A 16,175-nucleotide genomic window follows, 5' to 3' on the forward strand; every position below is an offset into this window, starting at 1 on the left:
ATCGTGTTGCTCTCTCTTTCTCCTCACCTTGACCGAACTCTTTTAAATCTACATCTTCCGCTACCTCCTCCTTCTCAATACCCAGCTATCGCGTCATCCTCCAATACATGGTAGCGGACCCCTCGCTCCAGGGCATCTCATCGCTCCGAGCAGCGCCGGCTGCCGCCGCTCCCCTCGATGTGGCGCTGGCGTCGCGCAGCCCCCCTGGCCAACGAGTGATCCCGCTCTTGCTCGCTCCCCGGTGCGACGGGCGGCACGTTTGTATCGCAGAGAAGGCGTCTCCGCGGACGCGTACGGCCGCCCCGACGCAAGCTTGTGCCCGCCGTCCGCATCTCGACTCTCTTAGCTCATCCGCGTGGTGTTGTTCTTCCTCGTGCGTCGAAAGAGAAGCAAAATTGTGCGGAACGTGCTGGCTTCTTTTCGCGTGCCGCGCGAGCGAGTGGGCTTCCGAGACGGAGGTGTTGCGGCTGAATCGCGCCTGCCGGAGAGTGTTTGACGGAAGAGAACGCGACTGGCGCGCGAGCCTGCGAAACCACGGCGGCTCTCCGAATTAAGCGGTGCCGTTCCCGCCGCGCGATCGTGAAGCGAGGAAGTTTGCCAGTGCTGCGACCGTAGCATGAGAGCCGAGCTATGGCACGCCAGTGTGATCGCCGCCGGTGGTTCCTCGATCTGTGGATAACGGCCTGTCGGATTATCGCCATCTTTCTGATCTCCCTCATTGTCTGCACTGGCGACGCCGCGAATGCAGGTGAGTTGCCCGAAACAATCGCGCCTCTTCTTTATATATGTTTTTTTCTTCCTTTTTCCGTTTAGTGTTTCCTAGTGTTTGCGTCGTTGATACTTTTATATAAGGTGTAGCGGCTTCGTACGCGCCGATGCCGTGGTGCCTCTCGCATACCCGCGCTGTTGTGGAAAAGAGAACGCTTGCCCCCTGCTTTGTTTCGCTTTGCACAGCTGTTGTGGGTGTCGTTACTATCATTTTCTCATTGGAACGATGACGAAGTCTCTTCCAGTTCTTTGGCAAAGCCTAGTGCAGAAGAGAGAAGAACAGTTCACATAGATGGCTGATGAGTGAAATACGAAAAGAAGCCCCGCTTTCCAAAAATTATGAATCTCAGAATCTCAAATTTTGCGTCGCTGTATATGACCACGCTAAGAATGTCACCTGTTCTGCATACCGAGTGCGCTCTTTTATTCGCATGCTAAATACGCCAGATAGACATTGTTCTCAGGAATACGTATATATATACTGGTGACTCGGACAAAACCGCTTTAAAAAGGGATGTCGTTTTGGGCGTTTCAGGGAAAGCATCCCGAATAATATTTAGTGAATGAAATCTCTTATCACATTACGCAATTAATCAAGTTAACTCAAATGTTTCACTAAAACAAAAAAAAAGAAGTCATTGATTGCGCAAATTGAGCAACAGTTGTGCAGAAAACGCTCGCCAGCCCGACAAGCCTTTCAAGAATACATGTTCTCTGTTGCGAACAAGTAATCAACGTCAGGTAGTAAATTAACATCATCCTCTCCTTCGTCTAACTTAAGAAAAAGTACTAGCAGCTCATTTAGGGCAAGGTATTTCCCCACTACACTTTCCTCTGGTGGTATAATAATAGAGTAATCCGGTTTATGGCGAATACAGGCAACCTTGTTGGGCCAGTCACGCATATAAGCCGTTTGTAATTATTACTGTAGCGAACTTTTCGAGAAGTTATGTACGTAGCGCAGTAGACTACAAAATTTTCAGCGAAAAGCAATTCGGAAGTGTGATCGACGCGTGATTGAACGTGAAATAACCGGATAAGGAAACCACGGAAAGCCTTCCTCCTTATGCTGCAATCGCTAATTGGAACAGTAGTGTGGTGATTTTGTGCTGTTCGTCATTGATTTTCTCGAAAAGATGGATGGCAGAGAACTCTAGTACACTGAAACGATAACAGTATGCATTGCGTATTGAAAAATCCTGGTAGAACTCTAGTACACTGAAACGATAACAGTATGCATTGCGTATTGAAAAATCCTGGTAGAATGCCGCTATCATGCGATCGACAAAATATAACTGCTAGTACAGGATTAGACTCGGTTAGGCACAGGGGAGAGGGTTATACTTTTCGTGATCATTTAACTTACCTCTGCAGCCAATATATTTTACGTTTCTAGTAGACAGCATGCATTGCTTTTCACAGAGCGCCTGCTCTCCGAGTCCAATAGTTTCCCACCTTTCTCTAACAGCGTTCGTAACAAAACCAACCCCAATGTTTATGGGAGTTATTTTGCAATGAAATAACACAGGAACTACGAGACTATTTTGGGATGTGATTGTATGAACTCTATTAGTTGTAGAGCATTGTCCTTTGACCACCACCTTTTATTATAATAATAATAATAATAATAATAATAATAATAATAATAATAATAATAATAATATAAAAAATAGTTTATTTCTATGCATATTTAATGTTTCTTACCTGCCCAAGCATCATGACGCTTGTATGACTGCGAATGACAAAGAAGGGAATCCGTAAAAAGTATGCAGATACCTGTCGCTTTGGCTCAAATACCAATATAAAATAGGTTTAAGATTCGCCGTACAATGATCGTTAATTACCGTGCCTCAGAATTTAACACGAATCAAAATATTGCACACAGACGCAGTTTAGCCGCTGGTCCTCTGTACCGTTACGTTGACCGGGACGAAGCCACCTTGAAAAACACGACAAGCACCCATGAAAGCACCGATCACCCATGCTTCTAACAATCGCTTGCACAGTGCGAAACACGCACGACGAAGGCGCTGAACGCGGTAAACGTGCGCGCCGATTCCGCGTGAAATTCGCGTGCCTGTTTTGCGAAGTCGTGCGGGAGCCGTGGCAAAGCCGCTCGCTGGCAAACACACTCACCTGCGAAAATCAAATAAAATAAGAAGAGCGCCGTACATCAGCCACGGTTCCTTCTTTACGTCAACACGCCGGCGCGTGCCACTTCGGGGCAGCGGGCGAAGAGACTCGGTCTCCCACACCAACAATCGCATGAACGCGGCGTCGTTCCGCAAACAGCGAAGAGCGCTGACTTTGCGCACTCCGCCCACCCTTGGTGCAGTAATCTAGTAAACGTCGGGACACCCTACGTGCGCTGCTTGCCTGACCTCCGGCAACGACGAAGATTGGGGACGACGTCTTCCTTTTGTGAGGCGCCGCCGCAGCGCAGTGAGTGTTTACCTCCGAGCACCCCGCCGACCGATGCCGCCACCGAGCGGGCCTCGTCGTGCTACCAAGCATCGATGTCGCCTCGAGGTCGCAAAGGGCGCAGCTGCCCGACAGTGAATCACAATCGGGGGAAGAAAAAGGCAGCGGTGGGTGAGGGAGGCTGTACATGACGCGCTGGCGCGCCGCCACCCGAACCCCGACTCGGGCCGTTGACTTTCTCCCGGTCGCGCCTGCACCAAAAGCAGACCCACCAGCGCGAAGAGGAGGAGGTCGTCACAATGGTCGGCCCGCCTTGTACCCACACCATTGTGTCTTCTGTTCCAGCCTACAAAGGCTTCGTGTGCGTGCTCTCTGTGTGTGAGTGTGCAGACACCTGCCTGTTGCTGACTTAGTCGATGCCACGCAGATTCCCAACGCTGTTTCAGCGTGCTCCTTTTCTGAAGAGAAGATCCTCGGATCGTGGATCTGCGCGTTGCAGGCCAGCAAAGCGACACGGGCATGGCTAGGTGTTTCTAATATCGACTGGATTAAGCGACCACTTGTAAGCGTGCAATGGACAAGCACACATGTACCCTCACGGTGTTCGATAACCTCTCCTTTCTTTTCTTTATTACCCTCACTCTTTCCCCAGCGTACGATACCAAATCAGACTCGCGCCTGGTTGACCGTCCCGCTTTTAATTTCTTCCCTCTCTCCCCCTCCTTCACGAGCCTCTTCACAAATCGTGTTGCCTCTTCACAAAACGCGGCACCCGGGTGGTGTTGTCTTTGCGTACTTAGCAGGCTGCCGTTTTGGGCCCGGAGCGCTTTTGTACGGTAGCCTGATTTTTAGGACGCGTACGACGACGCTCTCACAAAGGTATGTTTAGTAAGCAAACACATTTAAGTGTAGGCACGTTCTTCGCGATGGCCTCATTGACCCACTTGTTAATTTGTACCATTGGTCAATGACTTTTATCACACACCTCCCAATATTGCTTATGCGTGCTGCATACGGTGTTGAGAGCTCAAACCGGTATTTTGAATGCAACTGCTCGTGTACGTTTTCTTTGCCATTGCCTCTTCTGCAGATTAGCTCACACCCTTGCTTTCGTGCTATTCACTCAACGCTGGTACAAGCGCCCCTGGAAAGTTTTACGCAGCGAAGCAGTGCGTTCAGTGCGTTGCCCTATTTGAAAGTTCATCTAAAAAATCCAAACAAGGCAGTACACGACACTCATTTTTTTTCTGTTATCAGGCTCCCGTCATACAAAAGTAAATACGCTTTCAGTGTGTCTAACTGCCCTAACACAACATCGTTGCTGGACTAGCCATTCGTACTCCATCCATTCCGTTCACATTGAAACACAGGTCGCACTGACAAACTTTGTGCATGTGACATCGAACTCATCAACTGTGACCAAACTGCAGAGCACGTAAGCGCATGCATGACTAAATGTCCTGATTATGAATTTCCTCTTGAACATATAGCATTTTTTTTTCGTCTTTCTACAAAACACAGTCGCTGTGGCAAGCCATTGTTTGTCGGTAGGATCAGGGCCATTTAATTTTGCTTCCGTCTACTCTTTGACAAACGATGTGCTTCTCGCAGATGCTCGCTTGGTCAGAGTTGGCCGGAGCATTAAGAAGTCCGCACATTGTGCGCTGCAAGAACTCGAATAGCTTTGCAAGCGGCATACGTTCTTATCAAACATGCGCACACGTAAGCGTAAAATTCAGGTATACGCTGTCTAAAGACAAGTAAAACGTTCGTATAGCCACGATGCCACAGAAGAAAAAAGACGTAATGAGTTGATAAAAGTTATAATGATTGGATTGAGATTATCTTCAAAAAATGCTTTATTATAGCAAGAAGGGCGTATATTTATGATATAACAATCTTCCATCGATTGGTAACTCGGCGATTTGTCAGGCCACGATGACAAACGGCCAGAAATGTTTGTAGATATATACAAGTGATCTCAAAGTACAATCGTGTGAAGCTGAAAGCGCGTTTCTCCAACCAACCCCGTTTCTCGAACCAAATCTTTTCCTGGTAATAAACATGGAGGACGGTTACTAAAGCGCGGTGTCTATATCCTTCGATGTGGGTTGCTCGGTGCTACAGTAGATGATAGGGCGCTTTGATGCGCGTTTTCCCTGCTTTAGGGTGAGGACATATGCGTTGTCTACTGCGGCGTATCTGCCACGTAATTAGGGTAGGGGGCAGTGGCAAGGATAAGCTATAGGAGGAAGAAACATTATTCAGATAAAACGAGAAAGTCGTTAACATGACCTGACGCTGAGTCGAAGGTTCGACTCGAAGGAAGGACAGGTTCAATGGACAGGGCCAAACACATCTATTTGGCTCACCTTTTCCTTGTCCGCAAGCCATACCTCCCAGTGCCCGTCGAACGTGTTCGTTATCAGAAACGATCGGACGTACTGTTGTATTTTTTACTCGCAGTTCGTATATAATTTCCACCGTCACCTTGTTTGATATTTTTTTAATATTCTGTGCTATTACCGATTTGTATACCGCGGCCGCCATGCACTGTGTAGCTTGTAAGCTCCGAACTGATGCTGCCATTTGCTTTGGACTCATGTCCTTTAGCTTCGACAACACAGTAGTCGAATCCATTTGGCAGCGTTAAACAACTCGTTTCTCAGAAATTCAAGTGCGGACGTCAGCGGTTGTGAGCGAAAAATTATCATATTTTCGTGGACGAAGAATCGAGAAAGATGCAAATAAAATTAATAAGAAGATATTCTGGATATAGATGGGAATTGAACACTGGTCTTCTGCGTGGCAAGCGGGTGCTCTACCACACAGCAACTCTTCAATTTTCGGCGTGTGTTTCCTACATAGTATTCAATGAAAATGTAGAGTACGTATATCATAGCGTACAAAATACTTAAGGTATCTCCGACAAATAAGCAATAGGGGTAACAAAACGATACCATATAACACTGTATCTATGGATATTTGAGCTAACATAGTGCACAGGCACTCCTCTGCTTGTGAATACAATCCCTTACAAAAATCCTATATATGGACCTATATAAATATCCCCATATATAGCTACATCAGAAATTGGGCATATCTGGCCCATATATGGAATCCCCATATATGGGCCGTATATAACCTGATATGTCCAAATCCTGATATAGCCATATATGGGCCTTATATCCCCATATATGGGTGTTGCTGTATATAGCCATATATGGCTATATATAGAAGCATTTATATAAGGTCTTATATGGATGCTTCTATATATAGCCTTATATGAATACCTTTATATAAAGCCATTCAAATGATTCATCTATATTAGTTCAGCCTGTGTCACCGGCAAAAAATATTGCTGCTCAAATCATTCTTCAGCTATAAATATACCTGTTTGTTGAAAGGTCTGCATGCAGTCACTATCATCTCCAAAACAAAGGCAGTACATACCCCCTGAACATTCTTGTTCAATTAAGTTATCCTCATTATATCTCAAGCTATTCTCAACAACTATTTGCTAGAATGTAACTTGGCATCATATTTAAAGTTTGTGGTGGGCACATGTCACTGTTAATTAGTCCACTTTTCCTGAAGAGATATTCTTTGTGCTTAAATTAATTGCTTACTTATCGACACTTTTTTATTTATCTATTTATTTCATTACCCACAGCACCAAGTGGCATTACATTGGGGGAGCATTTACAAAAAGTAGAATACAAAAAATACATAGTCAGCCAAACAAATAATCAAAGTCACCTGAATCAGGTATGACGCTAGAAGCAACGGGCACCAACACCATCACGATTAAAAGGTTGGAAAAAAAGACAGACAGTGTTATTAGGCTCATAAGACGGGTGGCTAACCGAAGGACAGGACTATCAGAGGACAACTTGGTCAGGCTTATACATGCTTTTCTGCTGTGTCATTTTGCATATGTGGCGGCAATGCATGTCTGGAAGAGAATGGAAAGGGACAAGCTTAATGCAATGATCAGGAGAGCTGTAAAGAATGCCCTTGGGCTCCCCAACTACACCCACACCAATCGTCTCCTGCAGTTGGGAATTCATAATACATTGGAGGAAATTGCGGAAGCACAAGAAAGAACACAGGTAAATAGGCTGTCTGGCTCAAAAGCGGGGAGGATGATTCTCGCAGAAATGGGTATTCCACCAGCTCAGATTGAGGCTCTGTACCAAGGGTTGACGAGGGATCAGAAGGAAAACATCATTGTCTCGCCTGCCCCGCGGAACATGCATCCCCAACGTAATGTTGGAAGGAGGAGAGCGCGCGCTCGGGCCCTTCTTCGCCAAGTTGCGGATCTTGACGGGGGGGCCTGTTTCGTAGACGCGGCGCAATATGATGGCCAGAGAGACCGATTCACGGTAGTGGCAATCAACCACAAAGGCATTACAATTAATGCGGCGTCGGTATGCGCCAGAACTGCCAATGCAGCTGAGCAGGTTGCCATCGCCTTGGCTCTTTTAGATCAGCGTAATGAACACATATTTAGCGATTCTAGAGCTGCCATTCGTGCCTTCAGTGTTGGAGCTGTGTGCAAAGAGGCCAAAAATATACTCGGTGATAAGTTGCTTACAACCCATACCATTACATGGTTCCCAGCTCATATGGGAAACATGGACGGAGGGATCATAAATCTCAATGAGTTGGCCCACTCCAGGGCGCGAGGGTTAGCTGTCCGCGGCCATGGAGGACCTTTGGGTCGAACTGGAGATTTCGTAAACAGGGATCCGCCAACTACATATAATGAAATAACCCAACATTTCGCTATGGATAGGAGAATCTTTCCACCTCCACATGCGAAGCTAAATAGAGCGCAGGCGCTTACATTGCGATTACTTCAAACAGAAACGTACCCTAACCCTGCCTTTCTTCACAAGCTTTATCCTGATGTTTATTTAACCAACTCGTGTACAAAATGTGGCGGTTTAGCCACCTTACACCACATGCTCTGGGAGTGCCCTTCGGTACGTGGCACCGATACAGCATCGTCCAGAAAGTGGGACTCCGCTCTCCGGAGTCCAGACATAACATCGCAACTTTGGGCTGTCCAGAGGGCCCACGATGCGGCGCTAGGGCTCGGCCTTACTGTCCCATCGTGGGAGCGGCCCGCCGTGTGCTAGGGCGCACGCCTTCGGACTTGTCAATAAAGTTTTTCCAAACCAACCAAACCTGAATCACAATCTGCAAGAGAAATTTATATATAAATCCGAACATGTTCTAACATATAAATAGGAACAATTCTAACATGAAATAAAACAAATATTTGGGAGTGTAGAGGCAATGCTAGAAGGCAGCTGGTTCCATCTTGTAATTTTTTTTGGTAAAAAATCATTTTGAAACACGTCAGTCTTGCATGCAATTATTCTTATCTTGAACCTATGGTCAACACGGTCTGAGACATAGTACGGTGCAAGTAAATATTCCGCTTTATCGATTCCGGCTTGACAAAAATAAATAGCATAAAAGAAGCCAATTTGAGTTTCGTAAAGATATTTTTCACAGTGTGTTATGTTTAAAACTTTTCTTGCGTGTCAATGGAGCGTCCATAGTCAATCAAAACAAAATATTGACTTGCTATTGACCGTATGAACTGCGTGTGCATTGAATAACTTAAATGAGTTGATAATCAACTTTTAAGGAGTTCGGTCGAAAGTGATTGGTATGCAAGCTTGTTATGTACAAGTATTGTGACTAATGACCTATAGAACGACTGCTAAAAGTGGTGTCTATAGGTCTCTGTGCGCATAGGAATGGAGGCATTTAACAATATTTCTTGCCAACGGGACACTAAAAATGTACTTTGTAAACGTAATCCGCTTTCCATTTTGCCAATAATGCATCATTAACGTAACAGTGGTAAAGCGCTCATTCTGCAGGAATTCCGGCGAAGGCATCGGTGGCTCTCCGTGAAAAATCGTCTTGTCAATGATCGAAAATTGAGAGAATGCAAATAAAACAAATATTATAAATTTTCGGGTTTGAGTGATGATCGAAATCATGCAGGCAATTTGCATGGAATGCAAGTGCTCTACCACACAGCTATGCATCTGCTTGGAAATAAAGCATGAATAACTTCCTCTTGTTGTGAATGCAAGGAAAATAACTGTCATGCTTAACAAATACATGTATCCTGCATACAGGTTTCACAACACAACATTTAATATCGCAGCTATATTGCATGATACAAGCGTGCATATTCATCAAGCATCACAACACGTTATTACCAACGTGACTTCGTGGTCTAAAGACAGCCAACCATTACAAAAGGCACACTGGTTACTGCACGTATTCTCTCACGACTGCGTAGTGGGTGCATAAAGTTCTAAAACATTTTACACACATTATATTGAGAAGCACGTTCTGCTGGGCGATTTGGTACGTCATCTTAACTTAGTTGCGCGAAAAAATTTGAAGTGCGAAAGGAAAACACCTGGACACAGCGCACACTAACAACTGAAACTTCATTGGAGAAAGCAGACATATGTATGCGGTTACGACAGCACGTGAGGTGGAAAAAAATGATTAGATGAGCAGACATCTGATCATTTTCTTTCACAGTGTGGACATCGTGTGGTGGACGGCACTGCGCTGTCGTGTGGGAAGTATTATTTAGAATTTATTTATATAATTGTAGATCACAAAGCTTCTTTAAAGGAATTAACAACCATTCTCTAACCAATCATCATATTGTAGAGAGTGTGGCGGCGCGCCCTTGTTTGGAATACGGTAGTTAAAGCTAGATTCAGTGACACGGTATAGCGCGGGAAATCGGAGAGGCGTATTTCATAAACAAAGCTGGGGATTCATGTGTCACGTAACTCTCAGTTATGTTGCTTGCTACTGAGGTAGCTTTCCTGGAAGCGCATCATTTATACCATCTGTCTGCTCATCAAATCTTTTTCTTTCACCGCACGTGTTCTCGTAACCGCATATGTACGTATGTCTGTTTTCTCCAACAATGTTTCAGTTGTCAGTGTGTGCTGCGTCTAGGTGTCTTCCTTTTGTATTCCAATTTTTTCGCGCAACTCAGTAATTACATAATATTTCTTGTTCTTTAAACTATGTTACCGCTTTTTTACACAAAATGCAGCAATGTGCGAAACCTTCATTGAGACACTTTCAACCTTCTCAATTACACAGTACTATTTCACAATTAGATTTGTTCAAGTAGCATCATGCAATAAAAAGTACAAACTAAGTGATTGAAATACGCACAAGAAACAGGATCGATACTGCTATCACGTTCAACTGTGAAAAACGGAGCTTAACGGTCCCCCAGTTTTTTCACACAGTAGCAAGTCCTAATGCATCATACCAGTTTATTTGTCGGCTTGCGCAAAACTATCTACAGTGCTCATGGATTAAAACGTGACATCACATTATTTTGTGTAACTATGTATGCGGGTATGCGCAGTTCCTCAAGATAACCACGCGATGTTGCGACATCAGTAACGATAATGTCGCCTGTGATGTACGCATTCCAGTCAAATTTACACTTATATCACCCTAATTGTAGATGGCGGAAACGAAATTACGGGCTATTCTTAAGTTTTTCAATTTGGATCCGTGACATAGCACCCTGTTTTGAAGAATCAAACTAGCAACAAAACTTTAACTGCGTGTCCTTATCAAAACACGCGTAAATATAAAAACAAGTGGAACGTAGACGAAGAAAGATAAATTCAAACGCAAGACAAATTCAAACGTGGGCTCATAAATCTCATGACACCCTTGGAGTTGGAGATATGCAACTCTTTTTTATTTGTAATATCGCAAGTTGTAATTTATCCTTGGTTTTTCTTCAAGCGTTAAAATGAAAAAAATACAACACAAGTATATTTACATCAATATATTTATGAAAAGTACAATGGCACAAAACCAACATTTTCCTGGCGTAGATTATTTGATTAAATAGAGCACTGTCTGGATCAAGTGAAAAAAAAGAAAGTGTTGTCATATCGCTCAAACAAAACAGCCTAATGACGTAACCACGATTAGCATAAAGTTATTTACTCAGCAAGCATGCAACGTGGTATGTTTTTGAGTTATCAAAATATTTATGAACAACGTGCGTAGGTAATGAAAATGATGAACTTACCTCAACATTTAACCGAGACTTGTCTTTCAAGGTGCCTGTTAATCCTGATAACCTATTCACACCTTAAAGCCACCACGTGCATTCGTACTGCTTGGCAGAAACAACATATATATTTAATACTCCTATTGGTATGAAAAATAAGCAGGTCAGCTTTGTGTACAAATTGTTATATATTACAATTCGCATAAAAGTGTGATCACAGTGCTAAATGTATACGTGGTTCATCCCAAATAAGAGAGCACTTCCACATAAAAGGATCCACTTGATATGTTATATATTGTGTGGCCGTGCCTTATTTGGCCGGATTTGACTCCTTATATGGGCCAACCGCGTCATATATGGCCGTATATAACCCCATACATGAACCGACTCCGCCAGATATACATCCATATATGCTTATATGTGGCCACATATGCTGCCATATATGCTTATATATGGCCAGATATAACTTATATATGGGCCATGTATGGCGTTTCCGTAAGGGATGAAAATAACTTCCTCTGCTGTGAAATGCAGTGAAATTAAATTTAATGCTTTACAAGCACACGCGTCCTGTATACATACTTCACATTACAACATGAAATATTGCCGTAATATTGCGTGGTACAAGCGTACATTGACATCGGGACGTCAGAACATGGGATTATCATAGTGGCTCACAGCTTGAAGCCAATCACCCACTACAAAAGGCACGCACGCCTGTGCACAATAAAGGCCACGTAGTGGGTGCAAAGCAAGTTCAGAAAGAATTCTTACACTAATTGTTTGAAATAAGGAACGTAATATCGCACTCAACCCTCAAAGCCGAAGTTTAAGGGTCCTATAATTTTTTTCACTCCATCCTGTGGTTGAATTAGGCATACGCCATTTCGCAGACAGAGGAAAACACCCTGCGATTAAGCGAGATAACGGTGGTGGTATAGATTAGCAAACAGGGCAGTCGTGCTTCAGAACTAGATGAGTTAATACTTGATTTCTGCATTTCCATCGCGCATATATATGGTTGCATTTTGGTACTCGTGAAAAAAAAGGAAAAATGTTTACAGTAATTATCGCTTTCTTCTGACGGGTTAAACTGTGAAATATTCTTTTATTAGGAACGAAAAATTTTCTAGATGACAAAAATTACATACTGCAAGAGATTGACACAACCTGATATGTTATATGCGTAAGTAACGGCACATCGAAGAAATTGATGCAACAACAAAAATAAGAATGAGATCGGCAGAACGCTAAGCTTTGATAAACGAAGTTATCGTCGAGGGAGGCAAGACGTGCAAAACTTGGGCACTTAAGGAAACCGAGATCACAAAAGCCATCAGAGTTATTGTTGCGAAAATACTATATTCTATGTTGAATGTTTACCAACGATCCTAATTTTCTGTCATTCTAAAAGCGGAACGAAGGTGTTACAAATAGATTTGGTGGAAAGTTGAGCGCGGCATGTTACGAAGGACGTGCGAATACAGATAAACATCATGATCAGGTCATGATAGTGAAATCGATGATAAGCATCGGTTGGTATTGTGACAGATTTTAAAGACTTCATCGTCATTAAAGCGCCACTTGCACTCCGTTAAACCAGCCGCCTTGACCGCATTGTCTTTTTCGAGAAACTGAGCGCCGCAGCCTGAACGTAAACGTCCTTTATGACTGATTGCGCTAGCCACAATGGAATCGGTGAACGGCCTAGTTTCCTTTGCCTTTCTCTCCCTTCGTGAGGGCGTAGCTGGACATTCGCGAGGCGTGTTGCTTCCTGTCACGAAACAGTTGCCGCAACACGCGCCGATCGCGTGTGTTGCGCACGCACCGACCTGACAGCCAAGTCCCTTTCAAACCGGGCAGCGCTCCGAGTGCTGCGTGTTATCCCAATTATATCATGTTATCATAGCACGCGAGATCAACGAATCACTCTAGATACATCATTTGCATATAGAGACGCACGAGAGAAGACCGATGTGTCATTGCTGAATAAAAGTTTTGGTTACACAGTATTTGATGGGGCATTTCGTACATTCTTGTTTAGGTTGCGACATTAAGTGAGAGAGAGAGAGAGAGAGAAATACTTTATTTGGTGATCCGGCGTAGCCCCGTGAGGGGAGGGTCATCATGATTCGCCACTTAAGTATGTAATGCTCAGTTGTGATAGCAGTTCCGCCTAGTACTGTGAGGGCAGAAGGCCAATACGTCCCCAAACCAATCACCTAACCTCTCTGTAACCATTTATTGGTTTTGAAATCACCACCAGCGCCACCCAAGTGTTTGTCTCCTTGACGCTGTTCCTTATCATTCGCAACCCCTCGTACCAATATCACTCTTGGCACAATATTTATGGCATCCGAAATCATCCATTCCATTCGTGCAGATAAAAAAAAAGAACCGTAACAGTGCTTTTTTTTTTGTAAACTGCTCACGAACGTACCAGCAGATAAGGGTGTGCGAGCACTAAATATTCGCGTAAGCTTGTAGGCTCATTATGCGAGATCTTTGTTAGTTGATTGGTGTTTATACTGGAAACAATTTTTAAGTACCATGCAGCAGTTGTTACACTGCCTAACTTGCATATTCATTAGGACCAGAGTGTCTAATAATCTGCATGCCTGTTTCCAGTTTTCATCCACCATTCAAAAAAAATCTATAGTATACAGTTGAACTCACTTGAAATATTTTAATTCATTATTAATCAATAACGGCAATGGCTATCCAAATGTCAACTAGGCCACGAGCTTCTGAAGCCAAGTGTCTTGTTTCAATGAATAACTCAACTCAGCACTACATTTACAACAGATTTACAACTACGTTAAACCTGGCGCGTTTATTGCAGAGCTGCCATATGAACTCATTACTGTCAGGCGTGTCTGCGGCGTACGGAAGTCGGTCCGTCCCTTGTTGTGCGTTGTGCGTTTTGTTTTGACCCGATTATTGGTAGTTGTGACCGAATGCACAGGTGGCTTTTGAGTCAAAATGAAGTAAAGGGGAAAAACTTCGCTTTGTTCAGGTTCGACCACATGTGCCCGTCGGTCGTGAGCCCAATCCCGTAACAGCTGCATCTGCTGTGTTTTGAAGAGGTCGTCGAACAGCGCTCTGTGCCTTATGTACAGGTTGTGGTTTTTCGTGAAATACAGTATTTTCTTTTCCACAAATTTACGACAGGAAGGCACTTCTCATCTTATAGCATGCCAACTCTACGGTGGGGCGGAAATACACTGCGATGCTGAACTTTCACTTAAGGTACTAATTGTACTTGTTAAATAATTTGTTCATTGGCATTTGAAGACCATTGTTTCTGTGACAATTTTCCTTATGCAATGTTGTCACAATATATGGGGTATTTCGTTTCCGTCAATGAAAAAAAAAATCGCATAGTTTTTCATAGTTGTCTTCGAACTTCGAAGGCAACACTGTAACTAAGGGTGCTGAAAGGGCTTCTGCTCTATTACGTGAGACAGGAATTTCCTACGCACGAGGAGGAATTCACAATTTGTGTTTTGCAAAAAATCTATAAGCTAACTTTTCTTCAACAGCACTTTGTACAGTAAAGCTCTCTTTTACAGACTGCTTCTCTTGTTTCAAGTGTATTTTGATAGAGGTGAAAATGTCTGAGGCCCGTGTGCCTAGGTTTAGGTGCGCGTCAAAAAACCCCAGGTGGTCCGAATTCCTGGAGCACTTCACTATACGGATGCTCTCCTAATCATATGGGTGTTTTGGGACGTTAAAGCCCGGATATTATAAAATTGTCGTCTGAAGCATATGCACCCCTCCACATTATTCATTCATGATGCTTGAGCACCACAAAGACTTTTAAAATACATTACTGCAGGAATTTAAGGCGTTGTTGTAAGCTCTAAATGATGCTTACAGAGAGAAAGGGAAGACGAAAGAAATTGAAGGGAAAGACGAGGCTTCGAAGAAAAAAAGATAATACTTCGTCTGTTAAACTGGTGGACGCTTTTCGCGTGGTAACATATTTGTTCGCTCATGTGCAATGAATGTTTTGCAAGAAGATAATTGTTGAAAAACCCTTCCCGCTCAGCTTTACGCTTCATGAATTAGGAAAAGTTTATTTGTTTCTCGAGTAGCATATTCATGGTACCTACGGTTTAAATAAAAAAAGCAATACCGCCGAGGCCTTAAGGAGCCTTTTGCGTTGTGTGTTTCTTAATTATACGATAGTTATTTTTAATTGTCTCTTAAAAGAAGTGGCTTGAAGTCAAATGTCTCGGACATCGGAGACATTCCTCGTTAAGAGACGAGCAGCCATCAGTAGCTGGAGCTTACGATTGCTCTAAGGGAAACAGTGCGGAACCTATTTTTACGGCAGAAAACGTGCGCAGGCTGTGGGAGGCCTGCAAACTGCGCCTAGGGTCATTTATAGCGTAAACAAAGAGTGCAGCACCAGGACGTCCGATTTCTGATAAATTTAGTTTTTTTTAGTTTTTTTTAATACAATCCTTCTGTCTCTTACCCTCTAATCAAGATTGCTTATGATCGCAAACAACACAAATGGTAACGAGAGTGCCATACTATATAAATGGCTGAAAAGTTCACGAGGTCACACGGCTCGGAGAGGTGCGTCGTCACGCGCGTAGTAGCAGATTCGCAGCGCGAGAGAGAATCGCCACCGTTCATATCGTGCTGATGTAAACAGTGATGGCGGCGAGCGCACCCCCCACGTCGTCGCGTGATTGGCGGTGCCCGTTTTGTTTCGATAATAAAAGCGGCCCATTCTAAGTTATGGCGCATGATCACGAGGCAGCGCTGTGGCGGCCGCCCTGCGTTTCGCTTCCCAAAACACACACGCGAGAACGATCGTTTATGGACACGCACGCGACGAAGCACGCACGCGCCTCGTGTCTTTGTCGGC

At 43.9% G+C, this 16,175-nt stretch overlaps 1 protein-coding gene across 3 annotated transcripts in view; it reads left to right on the forward strand.

Moving 5' to 3' along the window:
- Nucleotides 1-365: 365 nt before the first annotated feature.
- Nucleotides 366-16,175, forward strand: part of LOC142814621 (protein sax-3-like) — a 181,604-nt gene continuing 165,794 nt past the window's right edge. For all 3 annotated transcript variants that reach the window (XM_075893673.1, XM_075893674.1, XM_075893675.1), the window contains exon 1: nt 366-748. In XM_075893673.1, coding sequence (XP_075749788.1) covers nt 631-748 — 118 coding nt within the window. In that variant the 5' untranslated portion in view covers nt 366-630. The remainder of the gene's footprint in view (nt 749-16,175) is intronic.

This window comes from Rhipicephalus microplus, chromosome 4 (genome assembly GCF_043290135.1).
Source record: "Rhipicephalus microplus isolate Deutch F79 chromosome 4, USDA_Rmic, whole genome shotgun sequence".
Lineage (NCBI taxonomy): Eukaryota > Metazoa > Arthropoda > Arachnida > Ixodida > Ixodidae > Rhipicephalus > Rhipicephalus microplus.